Here is a 16,661-nt window from a genome sequence, read left to right on the forward strand (position 1 = left end):
ACATCCTAGAGATGTTAGTAGAATGACAGGTCCCTGGGTCCCTCAGGGAATGTCCCCTGGAAATGTCAACCATGAGCCCCAAATCACTTTCAGTTCCCATTAATGCATAGGCACAGAATCATTAGTAGCACCTCAGTGGGTGACTAGTGTCCCCCTGGAATCCTCCCCCAGGAGTTGTCCAGGGTTCTGTAGCAAGCACCTGCAAGACGGAAGGGACTCAGAAGGGACAGATACCACATGAGAGAGCTGTGGCTGGGAAGGGAAGGGGTGCCTAGCTTCAACAACCCGAGGTGTTGATGACTCTGTAGTTTGATGGGACACTTCCCAAAGATGACTTGGGTCAGCTTTCTGGAGAAGGAGACACTGGATCTGCCTACCATGTTGTCCTCTGTGCCTACCTTCTGGGAGAAGGGATTTTTAGAAGTCATCACTGGGCTCCTTCTGATTCTGAACCCCTGCAAGGTGAGGAGAGAAGAGAGGGGCAGATAAGAAGAGAGGAGGCATGAGAAGGAAAAGAGGAAAGAGGAGAAAAGAAAGAGGAGGTGGAAGGAGGAAGGGGCAGGAGAAGAGAGAGAGGAGACAGCCTCCTTCCTTCTCCATCTCCATGTTTCCAGGTGACAGCCCTATGTGCCATCCTGTTTGGATGTCTGTGAAAAATGCTGGATTATTCTCAGGCATGAGGGCCTTACCACAGCACCCTAGGAGATAGGGTGATTTTAGCAATGACCACATTCCATGGAGCACCAGAGAAATGTCTGTCACCTGCATCAGGGTACACAGTCACTAGGTTCGGTGAACTAGGTAGGACACTGACCACACACAAGCACCTGCATGGCCTTCCCTGCTACATACTCCTTCCTGCTAGCAGGCTTCACTTCTCTTTCACCTGTTAAGATCTCTCAGAAATTTCTCAGAAAGATTCTGGAAGCCTCTAGCAGGCAGGCAGTGGCCTTCTGATTCCACCCAGGATTTTTTGCTACTGCCCTGTTCACTCATTTGACAGATTAAAAACCTGTGGACATGAGCACATGAGCATGCGTGTGTGTGTGTGTGTGTGTGTGTGTGTGTGCGCGCGCACACACACACACACACACACACACACACACACACACTAGAATTTTATGCAGTCATGAGGAACTATGAAATCATGACATTTTCAGGAAAGTCGATAGAACTAGAGGTCATTATGTTAAGTGAAATAAAGCCAGACTCAGAAAGATAAATGTGGCATATTCATCTCAAATATGGGGTCTGGATTCAAATTTATATATGGGGTGCCTGTGTTGGACATAAAAGGGGTTATGGGGGAAGGAGGAAGTGGTCTTGAGGGGGAAGAGGGTACTGGAATACATGTGTAACAACAAAAAAGACAAGTAGATTGTTTGGGGGAGGAGGGGGTCCAGCCAGAGGTGAAGAGAGAACTGGGGAGGGCAATGGAGGTGGAGGAAGACAAGAACAAAGTAGACTGACTTGTGCATTGTGTATGAAAATGTCACATGATGACACATTATATTGTGTGCTAACTTAATATTTAATATAAAAATGGAACAAATATTGCTTTCCTAGTTCCCTTAGCTCATCGTGTATGTATGCATGTGTCTACATGCACATGGGGTACATGTATGTGCAGGTGTACCTGCATATGTGTGGAGACCAGGGGACAACCTTGGGTGTCACTCATCAGGTGCCATCCACACTGTGTTTTTGAAACAGTCCCTTGGTGGTCTAGTGTGGTTGATATATTATGCACCCCAATAAACTTATCTGGGGGTCAGAGAACAGAACAGCCACCATGTTAAACATAGAGGTCAGGCAATGGTAGCACACACCTTTAATCCTAGCTTTCTGGAGGCAGAGATCCATCTGGATCTCTGTGAGTTCAAGGCCACACTGGTAACAGCCAGGCATGGTGACACACACCATTAATCCCAGCACTTGATCTCGTATCTTGCTTGGGAAAGATACATGCCTTTAATCCCAGGAAGTGATGGCAGGAAGCAGAAAGGTATATAAGGCATGAGGACCAGGAACTAGAGGCTTTTAGGCTTTTAGCAGCAGTTTAGCTGAGATCCATTTGGGTGAGGACTCAGAGGCTTCCAGTTTGAGGAAACAGGATCGGCTGAGAAGTTGGCGAGGTGAGGTTAACTGTGGTCTGCTCTGCTTCTCTGATCTTCCAGTGTTCACCCCAATATCTGGTTCCGGGTTCGTTTTTATTAATAAGGCCTTCTAACAATTCATGTTACAGTCTAGATTGCCTGGCCAGCGAGCATCAAGGGTCTGCCTGTCTTTGCCTCCCCAGCACTGGGATTACAAGCACAGGCCACCACATCCGGTTTGACATGGGGATCAAATTAAAGGCCTCGTGCTTGTCAAACAAGCACAACTGAGTCCCTCCCCCATTCCTCAGTCCCCTAGTTCATCTTTTAGAGCATGCTGGTTTCGTGGTGGCTATCATTTGTACACGTACTGAGTAACAAGGTAGGGACACAGTGCTATAACCTCTGTCTCCAATCTGTTTGTAATTCATTATTATGCAATGCAGGCCTAATTGTGAATCATAATTTTTTCATTAACTGATCTCATTTTACTTGGTAATATCCATTTAGGCATTTGAGAGCAATAAAACTCCATTTCTTTTAAATATTATATGATTCAGTTGGCTCACTGATTTAGATTTTACTACCCATCCCCCGCCCTTTGAGCAAATGAGTCATCCATCTTTGTAGAGATAACGAGGACGTTCAAGATCACGCAAGCAGCCCTCATGGGGAGAATGTGCAGGTGCACCCCAATCTGGGATGGAGCATTCTGGAATTGGGCTGGCTCCCACATCTTAAAACCCCTTAAAAATGCATTACGTGGGGCACACTGGGCTCCTTAATAGATCCTAACCTGAGTTTTCTTTACGTTCCTTAAAAACAAAACAAATAAACAAACAAAACTGGTAATAAGATGATTCCCCTTGTCCTGTGGGTCCCAGCCTGCTGCTATGCACAGCCATCCAGTGCAGTGGTGGGTCCACTGTATGTGGGAATGGGGGGCAGCACAGGGAGGTAGGCCTCCCAGGATGGAATCATCCCAGCTCTTTCACTTCCTTCTGGGTGACCCCAGGCACATGTCTGGTGCTCTCTGTGTCTCTCTCTGAAGAGGGTCTGTTAAGATGAAGGGTTGTGTGGGCATGCTTATGAAAAGGCCCAGGCTCATGCTTGGCTAATATTAATGAGTTACACCTCCAACTTAGTGGGTGGCCAGGGTCCCCAAAGGAGATAACACCTTCAACCTAGTGGGTGGCCAGGGCCCCCAAAGGAGAAGTTCTCATGCATGTACCCTCCAGGAGTCTGACAGACAACTAAGGGTCCCTTTATGCCTGTATCCATCTCTCTTCTCACCCTCATCTCATCCCTGCATTGCCTTGCTTGGATCTGCTTTCTGAACTGCCAAATACTTCTAGCCATGCTGGTTTCCTGCCTCTGAAGCCCTCTGGTGTGTCCAGAGATCCTGGGAGCTCGAAGCCTCTCTGTGTGACCAGGCAAAGTCATTCTTCCCAGATCAGCTCTTAGTAGAAAAGCTCAAGAGTAGGTGGCCATCTGGAGCACTGAGTGCCCTGATCTTGAAGACCTGAGGGCCCTGGCCCTGTCTCCAGCCTGTGTCTTTAGATATGCTGTGTACCTACTAGCTCTATATAGACAGCTGAGAAGACGCAGGAGGTGCCTTGTACCTGCTCTCCTGGTCCTGGCTCACTTCTGCATCCTCAGGTCTCTGTCTGGTCCCAGGCCCTGGGGTCCACCTTCTATGTTCATGACATAGAGGGCAGCAGGTCTAGTGGGCTAGATGTCTCTGTTTACTGGCACTGCTTTAAGCGGGTTTTCTTGACTGTCTAAACCAGTGTCACAGGACACTAGTTTAAGTTTGGGCCTACAAGCTGTGCGAGGTCTGTTACTGGGTATCAGAGAGGGATTGAAAGACCGTTCCTGCTGCATTCCTCCTGGTTCCCATTGATTGTGTGTTCACTGGGAGACATATGCTCACCTAAGTCTTCACTGCTCTCAGATCTGTGATCTCCACTTGAAAGGAAGGGAGGCGTGGCCTTAGGGTGTCTGATGCTTGCTGTGTCCTCACAGCTCATGTATGGTGGAACAGACTCTGAATCTCTGACCATGTGGATCTAAAGCCAGTGGTCCAGCCAGGAAAGCACCCCCCCCCCATGTGCCTAGGGAGATGCCAGGAAACCCTGAGCTGCCTTTGAACCTGGAGGAGGATGCCTCCATGAATCCACCAGGGGTCCAGGGAGCAGTTCCAGGAGTGTATGGCAGGTGGCTGTTTCCTGGGTCCGGATGTCCCTGTCTGGGTGGGCAGAGACAGCTAGGGCCTGGATGTAGACTGGATGTGGACAGGACCAGGACTATAGGGGATGTGGTGCAGGAGGGCAGGCTGAGGAAGAAGCAGAAGCCCACAGGAGACTGGGTCAACATTCTTGGCAGAGGAATAGACTGGAAAAGAGCGTTTCTGTGCTGGCATGTCAGGCTCAACCATCAATTTCTTGGCAGCCTCTGCCAAGATGTGACGGTTGTTGGGTGGATGGCATGAGAGACTCATGGGTGAATGGATCTTTGAGAACATGAAAATCCCAGTTTCTCCTCACATTATGTGAGGGAGGGAAAGGGGTTGGTGTTGGCATTTGCAGGGTGACACTCTGACCCACTGTCTCCTTATCCCTTCTTTCTCCAGAGGCCCCTGCCAAGCCTGAAGAGGCAGAGGCTGAACCCTTCACGGACTCGTCCCTGTTTGCACACTGGGGTCAGGAGCTCAGCCCCGAAGGCCGGCGTGTGGCCCTGAAGCAGTTCCAGTACTACGGTTACAACGCCTACCTCAGTGACCGGCTACCCCTCGACCGGCCCCTGCCAGACCTCAGACCCAGTGGGTGAGCAGTCGGTGGCCAGGCTCTTGTTTAGCCTCACTCTGGGGCCATAGGTCCTCGAGGGGCTGGGACAGAGCCAGGACGGAGGGGGGGGCAGGGGGGGCGAAGGTTCAGACTCCAGTATCTCTTTCCCATCTCAGCCAGGGCCTACCCTCTCAGCCTCAGTTTCCTCTCTGCTGAGTAGGGGGACAGCTTCCTTCCATTAGAGGTTTTTAGGGATTAATAATACAAATAACCCCTTAAAGGCACCGGAATTATCTAGCAGCTCCACTAATATGTCATTTTAAACCAATTAGCTGGAACTTTTTTTCCCCTTAAATTAGTTTTTTTAAAAATATATCTGTCTTCCAGGGTGAAGAAGTCATTACACCCGGCAGAGAAGTCTGTCTTGACTTTTCTTTTTGTTACACAAGGATATTTCTTTCAGGTTCAGCTAGAATCTTTATTATTCATAATTATTAAAATTTGGGCACGTACCATAGTGAGAAAATCTCATTAACTCTCGTGAGCTCCCCATTCTTTCATTCCCCCTTTCCTCCTCATTTTTAAAATGTTCCTTAAAGCTGCAAACCATAGTGAGTTTCTCTTTGGGGTTTTCAGGGAAGACCTTGTTCTAAGGTGTGTCTTATAAGGTATGTCTTCTTAGAGCTATGGTTCTCAACCTGTGGATCATGACCCCTTTGGAGCCAAATGACCTTTTCACAGGGGTCACCTAAGACCATCGGAAAACACAGATATTTATGTTACAATTCATAACAGTAGCAAAATTACAGTTATGAAGTAGCAATGAAAACAATTTTATGGTTGGATCACCACAACATGAGGAACTGTATTAAAGGATTGTAGCATTGGGAAGGTTGAGAACCACTGTGTTAGAGAAAGGAGTTTCAACTCATCTCCATCAACATTCACTGAGCACTTACTGAATACTGTATAATCAAGTATGGTTGTCCCTGGCCTGAGGAGAAGGTGGCTGGACTGTAGTCACTTAAGAACTGGGGGCCTACAAAGGGAAGAAGTGTGTGATTCTGTGTGTGTGTGTGCATGAACACACATGTGTACACATGTGGATACAGGTAAACATACATATTGGTGCATATGGAAGCCAGTGGTCAACCTCTAGCATTATTCCTTGGGTTCTTTCCTCATTATGTTTTGAGGCAGGGGCACAGCCTTGCCTATAGCCTACTAGTCTGGGGTGACTGTCTAGCAAGCCCTAGGGACCCTCCTGCCCCTGCCGCATTGACTCTGAGGGTACAAGTGTGCACCGCTGCGCTGGCTTCAATATATGGGAGCTGGAGATCAAACTCGGCTGCTCATGTTTATGGCAAGCACCTTACTGACTCCATCTCCTCAGCCCTAACGATCTTATCATATAATCTACAGCAATGGAGGGAGAGAGCAGTGGAGAGAAGAACTTGGAGGCCAGCCTCCACAGAGCCCGGATTCCAGATAGCTGTTCCATGGTGACATGGAGAGTTGAAAGAAGGTGGGGTGAGGGAGGGCCTCCACTCTGAGTCAAGTAAGTCAAGGGACAAGAAGGAAGCCTGAGTCCCAGAGATGTATAAGTAGCCCAACTGAACTTTGACCCACATGTCTGGGTGCCACATCCTGGATTTGGTGAAGGTCCCCAGCTGTGTTTAGTTTGACTCTGTACAGTGCTTCTCAGAGCTGACCCAGAGCCCCTCGCCTTCTCCTGAGAGAAACATTCTTCTTACTTCTGGAGGGATGCTGGGGTACCCTGGATGAACAGCATCCTGCAGTTTCTGAGGACATCATCAGAAAAGAAGGCCCATACCTCTCCACTGCACTGTACAGGTTGTGGAGCCTACATGCCTTCCATGGAGGGCGAGGTCCTTTCTCTTGGCCGTCTTCCCCAGAGAAACCAAGTCACCAACAGAGGCAGTAAACACTGGGACTTCTCTTCTCAGAGAGGGCTCTTTGCTGGTGGATTTGGTAATGGGGGGCTTCTTTTTGCACATGAACTTGGCCAGCTCTGACTAGCTCAGTTCTGCTCATGCCAGACTCATGGCCAAGACGGATGGCTATTGGTGGACCACTGAGTGCAAGTAGGGCTCGAGAAGAACAGGACAGCCACAGATTGGCATGCCCTGTGTACATGATCCTGAAGCATCCTTCTAGTTGCTCCATTCTCTCTCGGTCTACACTGGCAAACATTGGTAATGCATGGCGCTCATTTGCGGGCAAATGTTTGGCACTGTTGGCATGAGTTCTGGTCCACAGGCCCTTGCTGGAGTAAGCGTGCTTACTGAGTCTCCATTGCAGAGAGAAGGAATTGAAGCACAGAGCAACTGTGTGAACTGCCCAATGTCCTCAGAGTCAGAGCTGGGGTGGCAAGCCAGGCAGTCCAGCAATAGAATTCAGCCAGGTAACCGATGTGCTCTACTTCTGTGAGGTGGCAACGTGTGTCACTGTCACGGGGCTGAAGGGAGTGCTTTCCATAACCCTAAGCGTGGCTGGCCAGTTTCAGAGAGAGCATCTATAGCTTGGAAAAATTGTTTGAGTGAACAGCAACCCATCGCCAAGGCTCAGAATGCTGCATTGGCTACAGAACCTGCCTCCAAAGAGGCTTTCCATGTGGTATGTGTCCCTGGTCTTGCCTCTCCCTTGCATGGCCTCTAGCTGGTCTCTGGGTACTGAAAGATGTAATTCAAACCTTGTCATCTGCCTGTGCTCAGAACAAAGTACCATCAAAACGAAGAGTTTATTCAGTTGGTCCCTGGGTTTCATGACTTTCCATATTCAATGAACATTTTTTAAGCATGGAGTTTTTACCAGACACCAACAAAGCACAAGACAGACCACGTTCCTGGAGCACACTGAGGTGAGAGTCCAGACAAGAGCCAGTGCAGGGCTAGGTGGATTTCTGGAGAACTTGTTGAGGATTCCCTGGTGCCCTTGGGAAAGAACCATTCTGGTGGCTTCCAATGAGACAGGGACCTAGCTTGTATAGCCCATGGATGCCTTGCCTTCTGTGGTCTCTGTGGCAGGGAGGTGGCCTGGAAGGTGATACCTAGAGGGAGTCTCCCTGTTCCACCCCTTTGTCTCCTGGAGGGAAGGAAAGAGAGTGAGAAAGGGCAGAGGCTTCTTCTACCTCATTGTCAAGAGACACTTTCTCTCCCAGTGGCGTCAGGAATCAAACGACATCAGACTCTTGAGGAACATAGCTGGCCAATGGGCCACCAAAAGAGACAGCATATTACCAAAGGATACCCGATGTGAGGCTTGAGGTCTGGGCAGTGGCTTCCTTGATCCCTTTCTGAGTCAGAAAGAGACAGTGCCTCAGGATTGAAGGAAAGACACCTCATGCCTGCTTAGCTGAATGTCACTCTGTCCCTCTTGGGCACTGGAATAGGTGTCAGATGTGAAGTTTCCAGTATGGCCCCTATCCTGTCTCTGATATCTAAACTCTTTGTTTTTTTTGCCAGTGAACCCCAAGATAACCAGGAGTGAGACCAGAAAAAGGCAAGCCAGAGGTACACATATGTATCAGAACTCACCGGACTGCACATTGGATGTCTGTGTGTTTGATTGGACATGTTGGAAAAATGAAGTTGAGAAGAGATCAGGGAATCCTTTTAGCCTGGGGGAGAAAGGAAGGAAATGAGCTTTGGAAAGCCACTGAAAACATGGGCATAAGAGTGGCTGGGTAGGAGGCCATGCAGAATTGAGGCAATGGCCACTTGAGGACAGTGAGGGCAGGTGGCCTTGTTGCCCAGTGTCAGCAGATCAGGTGGTGGCACATTCCTGCCCTCAGTTTCTTTGTGTCACAGCAACAGGCTCACTGTGTTCTTTCCTCACACAGCGATTATTATTTCCAAACAGTGGCCATGGAGGAGTCTAAGGGCAAGTATGTGCTCTAAGGGGTGTGTGGGTATGAGTAAAAGGCTTCCAGCACCAAGCCTGCCAGTTGCCATGGCAACCAATGCTCTGGCCTGCCTCCAAGGTAGCTCAGGGCAGAGCCCTAGGCAGTGGCTACTTCCTGCCTCTTGCTGGCAGATCTTCAGACACTCCTGAGTCCTTCCTCTCCAGTGTCCCCTGAGGTCCATGTCCCTTTCTCCCAGGGACTATGATAGATACACTGGTTCTTGGGTTGGCAGGTCTGTTAGGCACTGGGGCTGGGCCATCAAGAGTTGGTCTTTACAGAGTAGATCTATTTTCTACAACCCCGAATGAGAACAACTGGGACAGACCCACATTCAAGCCCAAATCCAGAGCCAGAGAGAGAGCCTATGTCAATATCAGGGGAGGGGTGAGACAGGATGGTAGCAGAGGAGTCAGACACTAGGACCCTGGGGAGCATGTGATGGTCCTAGAGGAGGAGCAATTGGGAACTGGGGTGTGGGAGTTGGACAGCTGGATGGTGTTGCTGGTGTTTCTGCCCGATGGTTGACAAATGGCAGATAGTTCCTGTGCTGTGTGCCAGGGCCATGCAAATGCTCTCTCTGCAGCTTCATGCTGAACTTGATCCTCATACACACTCAAGCAGTTGGTACTATCCCATGATATATGGGAGAACGGTGAACCCTTACAAGGTTAAGAAACCTTTGGTTAGGGAGAGACTAAGTCAGTAAAGTGCATGGGGACCTGAGTCCTATCCCCAGAGCCCATGTGAGGAAGCCTGTTGCAATGATGTGTGTTTGCAATCCTAGCATGGGGAGGTGGAGACAGGTAGATTCCTTGAATTGCATGTAGAAGAAGTGAGAGACCCTGTGTTGTTTTTAACAGTCAACTTGGCCCAAGCCAGAATCACCTGGGAAGAGAGTTTCAGTTGAGGAGTCATATAGGACAAGTTGGTCTGTGGGGAATTGTCTTTATTGGCAGTTGATGAAGGAAGACCCAGGCCCATTGAGGCCAGCTCCTTTCCTTCAGCACAGAGTCCCTAAACTGTATGAGACTGATGAAAGCAAGCAAGCACGTGTTTATTCTCTCCTCACTCTTGACTGGTGGTGTGATGTGACTAGCTGCCGGAGTCCCTGCCTTAACGTCCCTGAAATGATGACCCATAAGTTGGAGTCATATACGAAGTAAACCTTTTCTTCCCTATATTGCTTGTCATCAGGGTACTTAGTCACAGCAGCAGAAACGGAACTAGGAGAGCATGCCTCATACAAACAAGGTGGATAGGGACTGAGATCCCCCTACCCCAATGACCTCTGGTCTACACACACACACACACACACACACACACACACAGAGAGAGAGAGAGAGAGAGAGAGAGAGAGAGAGAGAGAGAGAGATCAGTACACACATGAACATAAGAACATACATACACACACACACACACACACACACGGGTTCTCATAGGTGCTCTGGCAGAGGTAGTGTCTTTATGGGTCCTCAGGAGTCCAGGATACCACCTTGTCCCTTCCCCCACCCTGCACAGGGGAGCTTCTCTGACTTGGGATCTTGGCTCTGGAGAAGCAGAGGTCTGTGAAAGACAGACACAGGACAAGAGGTGAAATAAACACTCTTTGTAAGGACTGTGCTGTCCACATTGAAAATGTTCACAACACAAACACAATTGGGAGATTGCTCCTTAACCAAAGCACTCTGGGAACATAATTCTGTCTCTCCCTTATGTTAAGCTCATTGTGAGCCAAGAGTGTGATTAGTTGTTCTTGAAGAATTAGTAATCTCGAACTTTTATGTAATATCTTACAAGACAGAAGTGACAGTGTTGTTCTATTTTGATGTTGGACCTTATATTCAGAAATGGATTGTAAGGGACATGGAGGAAGTGGACCATTTAGGGGCCATCCTGGGAGAGACACTGGGTTACATGACAGCTAATGTTTCTGTGTGGGTTATAGATTAGTAGTTAGATTTGCTTCTTTGGGTTCTAAAGCCAGGTCTCTTGTTTGAAAGTTGGGTGACTTCCAGTAAGTTACCTAGGCTCTCTATTTTTGTTTATATATAGGATTCTGCTCATTAGAGAGAGCAAGACAAAAGACTGTAATATATTTGGGGTCTGGGGCATACTTCCCAGCATGCAGCTGCTCTTGTTATCTGGGTCTGTGGTTTAAGAGTTGACTTATAGGTCAGAGGCAGAGAAGAAGTAATATGGTCGTAACTTGGCCACCTTGAGGACCATGGTGTGGACAGGGGACATGGGGTAGAGCAGTGCTCTGGCAGCAGATGGAAGCAGAGAGGCACACTGGGAAACATCACACTGCGGTCCCCAGGGAAAGCATCTTCCCATCCCCAGAGACCCAGAGATCAAAGGTTGAGCCAAAGCTGGACGTAGCTGGACAGCAAAGAGACCTTGTGTCTCCTTGGTAACTGGCCTTTTGTGGCAGATCTAGGGACCTTGCCTTCCTTTGTTCTAGTAGATTTAGGGGACCCACCTTTTCTACCAATATAGATCCAGATCTAGGTGTGCCCCTTCTACTCCAGCAAATCTAGGGGACATCCCATCTACTACAAAGGTCTAGAGGGCCCACATTCCCCTGCCCCTGCAGATCTAGAGGACCTACCTGCCCCTGGCCCAGCAGATCTAGGGAACTCACCTGTCCCTGCTAGATGACATCCATTCTCCTGTCCATAGCAGATCTAGGGGGCCCACTTTGCCTTGCCCAGGTAGGCCTAGGGGACCTGTATTTCCTACCCCCAACAAATCTAGGGTTCCCACTTTTCCCTGCCCCAGCATATCTGCTCTGCCCCACATTCCTCACCCCTAAACACCACAGCTCTGGCCTGCTCGCCCACAGACCTACCAATCAGAGCCACCTAACCAACCAGAGCCTGCTGAGTTTTGCTGTCTGGGCAACTGTTCATTTAACTTCTGTATTCTCCAGATTGCTTGGATGTTCGGGGAACAAATGAGCTCCCTGCTTCCCGGTATTGTTTACACTGTAACTGATGGCATTCCTGTTTATCTCTGCTTATCTGCATGGCAGATCCTTTCTCTGCATTGATAAAAATCACCAGAGAGGATGTTCATTAAACTTCTGTCTCTGGGAGAAGCTGAGTGTCGATGTGTGCTCAGCAGCTCACTCTTTAGCAATTTTTAGGCCACGTTCTGTTTCTAGACCAGGCCTGGACCATTCCTCTCACTATGCAGATGGCTGGAACTCCAAGTGTCGGGTGCCATTGTATTTTCCACATCTGGACCAGTCTCTGAAATCCTTCCTATGCTAATCACCCTGGTTCCATTATCCCCTTGTCGGATATGAAACTGTGTTTGTTGCTGTCAAGCAGGGAGGGTTATGTAAGCTGACTCCATTCTCGTCCTGTCTCAATGGAGTTTCCACCAGTACAGTGCTCATGGCCGGATATGTTCTCCTGCTCATGAGTTTGAGTTTCCCTTCAGGAGCCTGTCACCAGGCACTGTGCTTTCTGAGAATCGCCCTGCTGAACATTAAGCCAGGAGCTGTGAGTTCCTGGTGTGTAGCAAGTCCAGATTTCACGTAGCTTCCATCGGACAAGGTGTCATGATCACATATAGATACGCATTGCAGTAGCATGCCATGGCACAAAAGCAAGCGAGCCAACAGCAACAAAATGGAAACAAGAACCAGGGCATCATGGGACTCCAATGATTTCAGCCAGGAAATGGAGTATGTGTGTGCCATCTGGGGCTCTTTGAAGACGAGGCCGACCCAGGCCTTCATGTTCAGAAGCCAACAACAGGCTATGGAGGTGGGAGATGCGGCTTGAGGTAACCTCTTTGTTCCGTTTCTGCTACATCTCTCCCGGTGACTCATGTCCATGTCAACTAACAATTACTCATTGTTAGTGCTCTGCTTCCTGCCCTGGACTTATGTTTCTGCCCCCTTAGAGCATCTCACTTTCAAGGTACCCACAAGAAAGCCTCTGGTCCTGCAATAGCATCAAATGGAACTGCTTAGCATTCCCATTGTATAGCTATTAACATTTCCTCCAAATTGAAACTTCCCCTCTTGGGGGAGGAGAAAGGATTTAGAACTCACTAGAGGCCTGGGAAACTCAGAAAGCTGCAAGAGTCACGAAGCTCGTCCCCGAGATTAGATGAGCAGTGGACAGTCTCAGGGAGGGCCTGTCTTTGCAGAGCTGCCCGCGAGCTGGCCTCACCTAGGCTGGATGGTCCTTTGCTCCTGCAGCTGCCTTTGAGTCACCTGTGTTCTTGCAAGTAGGCCCCGTCAGCTCTGATTCACCAAGCTATACTGGAGCAGAAATGTTTCTGTGGTCTGTCATTGGTGCCCTATCTAGACTAAACATCTGTTCGCATCCTCCTGGGGAAAGTCATACCATAGGCCCTGAGCAAAGCTGCCTCATAGGTCAAAAATAGGCCTATTGACTACTCTGTGAGGCTTAGGAATCAGTCACCGATGCCCTCAATTATGGGCCGAACTGACAAGGCTGCACGCAGGCTGGAAGACACTGAGTCTTTACACAGGTATCCCTGGGCTGCTTGTCTCAAAGGCACTAATGTAACTTGGAGAACATCTCAAGCTTCCATGCCCGGCAGTCTTTAACACACTGGCCTGAACCTTCTTCCAGCCAGACATAAAATCCCTCTCCAGGCCTCATGCAGAACTGGCAGCCTAGGAGCCAGGCCTCTCACCAGGCTTGCTTGATGCCACTAACACAGCGCCTGTATCCCTGGGCACAACGCTAGCAGCATAGAAAGGAAGGTGGGCATCATCATGCAGCAAGGGTTGGCATTCAGATGAGGCCAGGCTTACTTAGACCCCAGAGGATAAATTCCCACCTCAACTGCATTTCCGTCATCTGTGCAGCAGGGATGAAGACACTGAGTGGTACTGGTAGTTTTGGGGAGCAATAAAACAATAGAAAAGAACAAAAGCCTGCCGTGTGGCATAAAGCAAATGCTCATTGCTACTCTTGCTTCCAGAGGTTCTGTGTGGAGTCTGGGAAGAAGTGGTAGAAGGTGCAGGAGTCCCTTGGCTCTGAAGGTTGTGAAGATGTATATGCCAGCCAGAGGGAGGGACAGCCTTGACTTGTCTCGTGCCTGTGAGAATCCTCACATGACCTCATCATTGGGTCTTCTTGAGTCAAATATCCTAGAAGCCAACAGGTGTGAGTGTCCATAAAATATGGAAACATTGGAAGCTAGAAGTGAGATCACAGGAACACTGTGAACATTGTATGGGTACACGGAGGACAGTATCTGGTGTAAGGACAACTGGTATCTAGAACCAACAGAAGCCCTGGAGGGACACCAGGCATTGCTGGTCTTGAAGGCTACAAGGTCTCCCTGGGCTTATGCTCTAGGTGGCTAACAATTCACCTCAACACTGTATTCTGACTATAGCTGAGAGGGGAGGATCTCTCTGGGAGAAGTTTGGAAAGAATGGCCAGGACAACCTCCCTCAGGGAGCAGTTACCTCAGGGTCAGCTTCTCACTTTCTTCGCTCAGGTTGGACGGACTCTTTGCTGTCCTCTCAGAACTCTGGCACAGAAAAGCTCTGTCCCCAAAGTGCATTAGCAGTCTCCTTTGACCTCATTCTGGAAGTAGTGTGCTCCACCCTCCCCCTGGCAAGTCAAACTGCCTCATGAATCATCTCATGGACAATGATCTTGTCTATTTTCTGAGGTCAATGAAAGGGCATAGACGGTTAATCCAACATGGGGTTGCCGAGCTGTAGAGCATGAGGACTTATGTCCTCATTTGATGGCCAAGAACCAGGCATGGTCTCATACAGAGGCCTACTGCTTCCGTTTCTTTCATAGGTAATGACACCCAAACTCTTGATGGAAATTTGTCTTGGAGATGACTCAAAACAATCTGGGGGTAAATCTTCAGAGAGGGTCCCCAAGTTGTCTTGTCTCTTGTCCCTGCATCTCTTTTTGTGTGTAGAGATCAATGGAGTGGGGTTTATCGGGGCCATCAATTCAGCTTATTAGACAGTCCTGACACTCCCCCTCAGCTACACCTTGTTTTTTATCTCTAGTGGGGGAACAGCTTGACTTTGAGCAAGAGTGAAAATAAAAAGGTAACTTTTATAGCTTGATTTTTACAGGGGAAAGTACCTCTACTCACGATGAATCAGGGCTGGGTTTTACACAGTTAAGTGTCCTTAAGTAAGGACAGGTTGGTGACATTCATGTAGTGTCTTTGCATTGCAACCCTCATGCCCTTCATTACAGAAGTGACCACAGAGCGGGGAGAGCAGAGACAGCTCTCAGGTGGGTGGGAGGGTGGCTCTGAGCTTTAGTTTGTGTGTGGCATGTCCTCAGAGGTTTGAAGGTTTCATGGCCAGCCTGTGTTGCTATTGGAAGGTAGTAAAACCCTCAGGAGGTAGGACCTAGCAGAAGGAAGCTGGGTTATTGGGAGTGCACCTTTGAAAGAGACATTGGGACAGAACCTTGCTGAACTTTGCTTCCTGTCCACCATGAGCTAAACAGCTTTCCTCTGCCAATGGCATGCTGTCTTGACAGCAGCATGACAAATGACCACAGGCTGAGCTCCCAGGAGCCATGAGGCAAAGACGTACCTTCCTCCCTTCACCTTGCCTTCTCTTGGGTGTTTGGGACAGCCGTGGCAAGTTGACTAACCCTCCAGGAAAGCATCCTAACTGGGAAGATGTGGCTCAAAAGGTATGGTGACCTCATCCTAGAGGAGCCAGGTGCTAGATGTGCTCACTACTTTTACATGTGACCAAACTACCTAACAAAAAGACCCTAGAGAAGATGGGTTTGTTTGGACTTATTTTTTTCAGAGGGATCTGGACATGTTTGTGGCGACTGGAGCATGGGGAGGAAGCAGCATTCATCTCATGATGGACAGGAAGCAGAGCATGAGAAAGACACTGGGGACCAAGAATAACCTTGAAAGCCATGCCCTCCCCGAGTGCTCTGCCAACCAGGGGTCAAACATTTCATGCGTGAACACGTGGGGGACATTTCACAGTCAAACTGTAAGACCAGATCCCCTCAACAGTGTGCTCGTGAGAGCAAAGTCTACAATGTGATTGCTGGACTGGCAGGAGAAGCCAGCTGGAGTCCAGGGCAGGCACACAGAGCTTGAATCTGCCATCATCACATTCCTCTGTGGCATTTCTGGAAGTGTGTTTCTGTTGTAAGACCCCAGCAGCAGCCATCTATCCCATGTCCAGCATCCTGAAGTGCCAGTGAGGGCTGTGGCCAGCAAATAGGTGTACATCTTGACTGAGGTGGGCTTTCTTTTCTTTTTGTTTCCTTCCCTCAGCAATGTGAGTGCTGCTTCAATGTGGAGTAGAAAGATTGGAACCACAGCTCTGTGTGTGTGTGTGTGTGTGTGTGTGTGTGTGTGTGTGTGTGTGTGTCAGGGATGGGGGAGGATTTGGAAGGAAACTTCTTCAACAAATCAGCACAATGTCTACTCTTTTCCAGGCACTGTGCTAGGCAGTGGTAGGAGGCCATATTTTGGTCCTGAAGAAACTCATGGTCCAGGGACAGGGTAGCCAGCCATCTGAGTTTGTGTGAAACAGTCATTGTTCTGAAACTAAGAAAAGTCCACCCAAACCACCTGGCCTACTTGCTGTGGGGGCAAGGGATGTCCCTTATAACAGTTGGTGGTGACAAGGTACTGCTTGGGAGGGAGGCAGAGAGTATGCAGGCCATTTAGTTAGCCAAGTATGGTCTGTTCACTGTATGTATATAAAAGAGCCTCAAGTTTATTCATCAAAAAGACTTCTGGGTGATCTTATCTTCCTATGGTGAAGACATGAGAGAGATAAGAGGGGTGTCCTTGTGGCATGATCACGGCGGGCAGAGCTGAGTAGGGTACCCAGATGCC

At 48.9% G+C, this 16,661-nt stretch overlaps 1 protein-coding gene across 1 annotated transcript in view; it reads left to right on the top strand.

Annotated features, from left to right (window-relative positions):
* Galnt18 (polypeptide N-acetylgalactosaminyltransferase 18) overlaps window positions 1–16,661 on the top strand; it is a 317,779-nt gene that overhangs the window by 159,136 nt on the left and 141,982 nt on the right. Inside the window, 1 exon segment of the mRNA XM_028875840.2 lies at window positions 4,729–4,921. Coding sequence (XP_028731673.1) covers window positions 4,729–4,921 — 193 coding nt within the window.

This window comes from Peromyscus leucopus, chromosome 1 (genome assembly GCF_004664715.2).
Source record: "Peromyscus leucopus breed LL Stock chromosome 1, UCI_PerLeu_2.1, whole genome shotgun sequence".
Lineage (NCBI taxonomy): Eukaryota > Metazoa > Chordata > Mammalia > Rodentia > Cricetidae > Peromyscus > Peromyscus leucopus.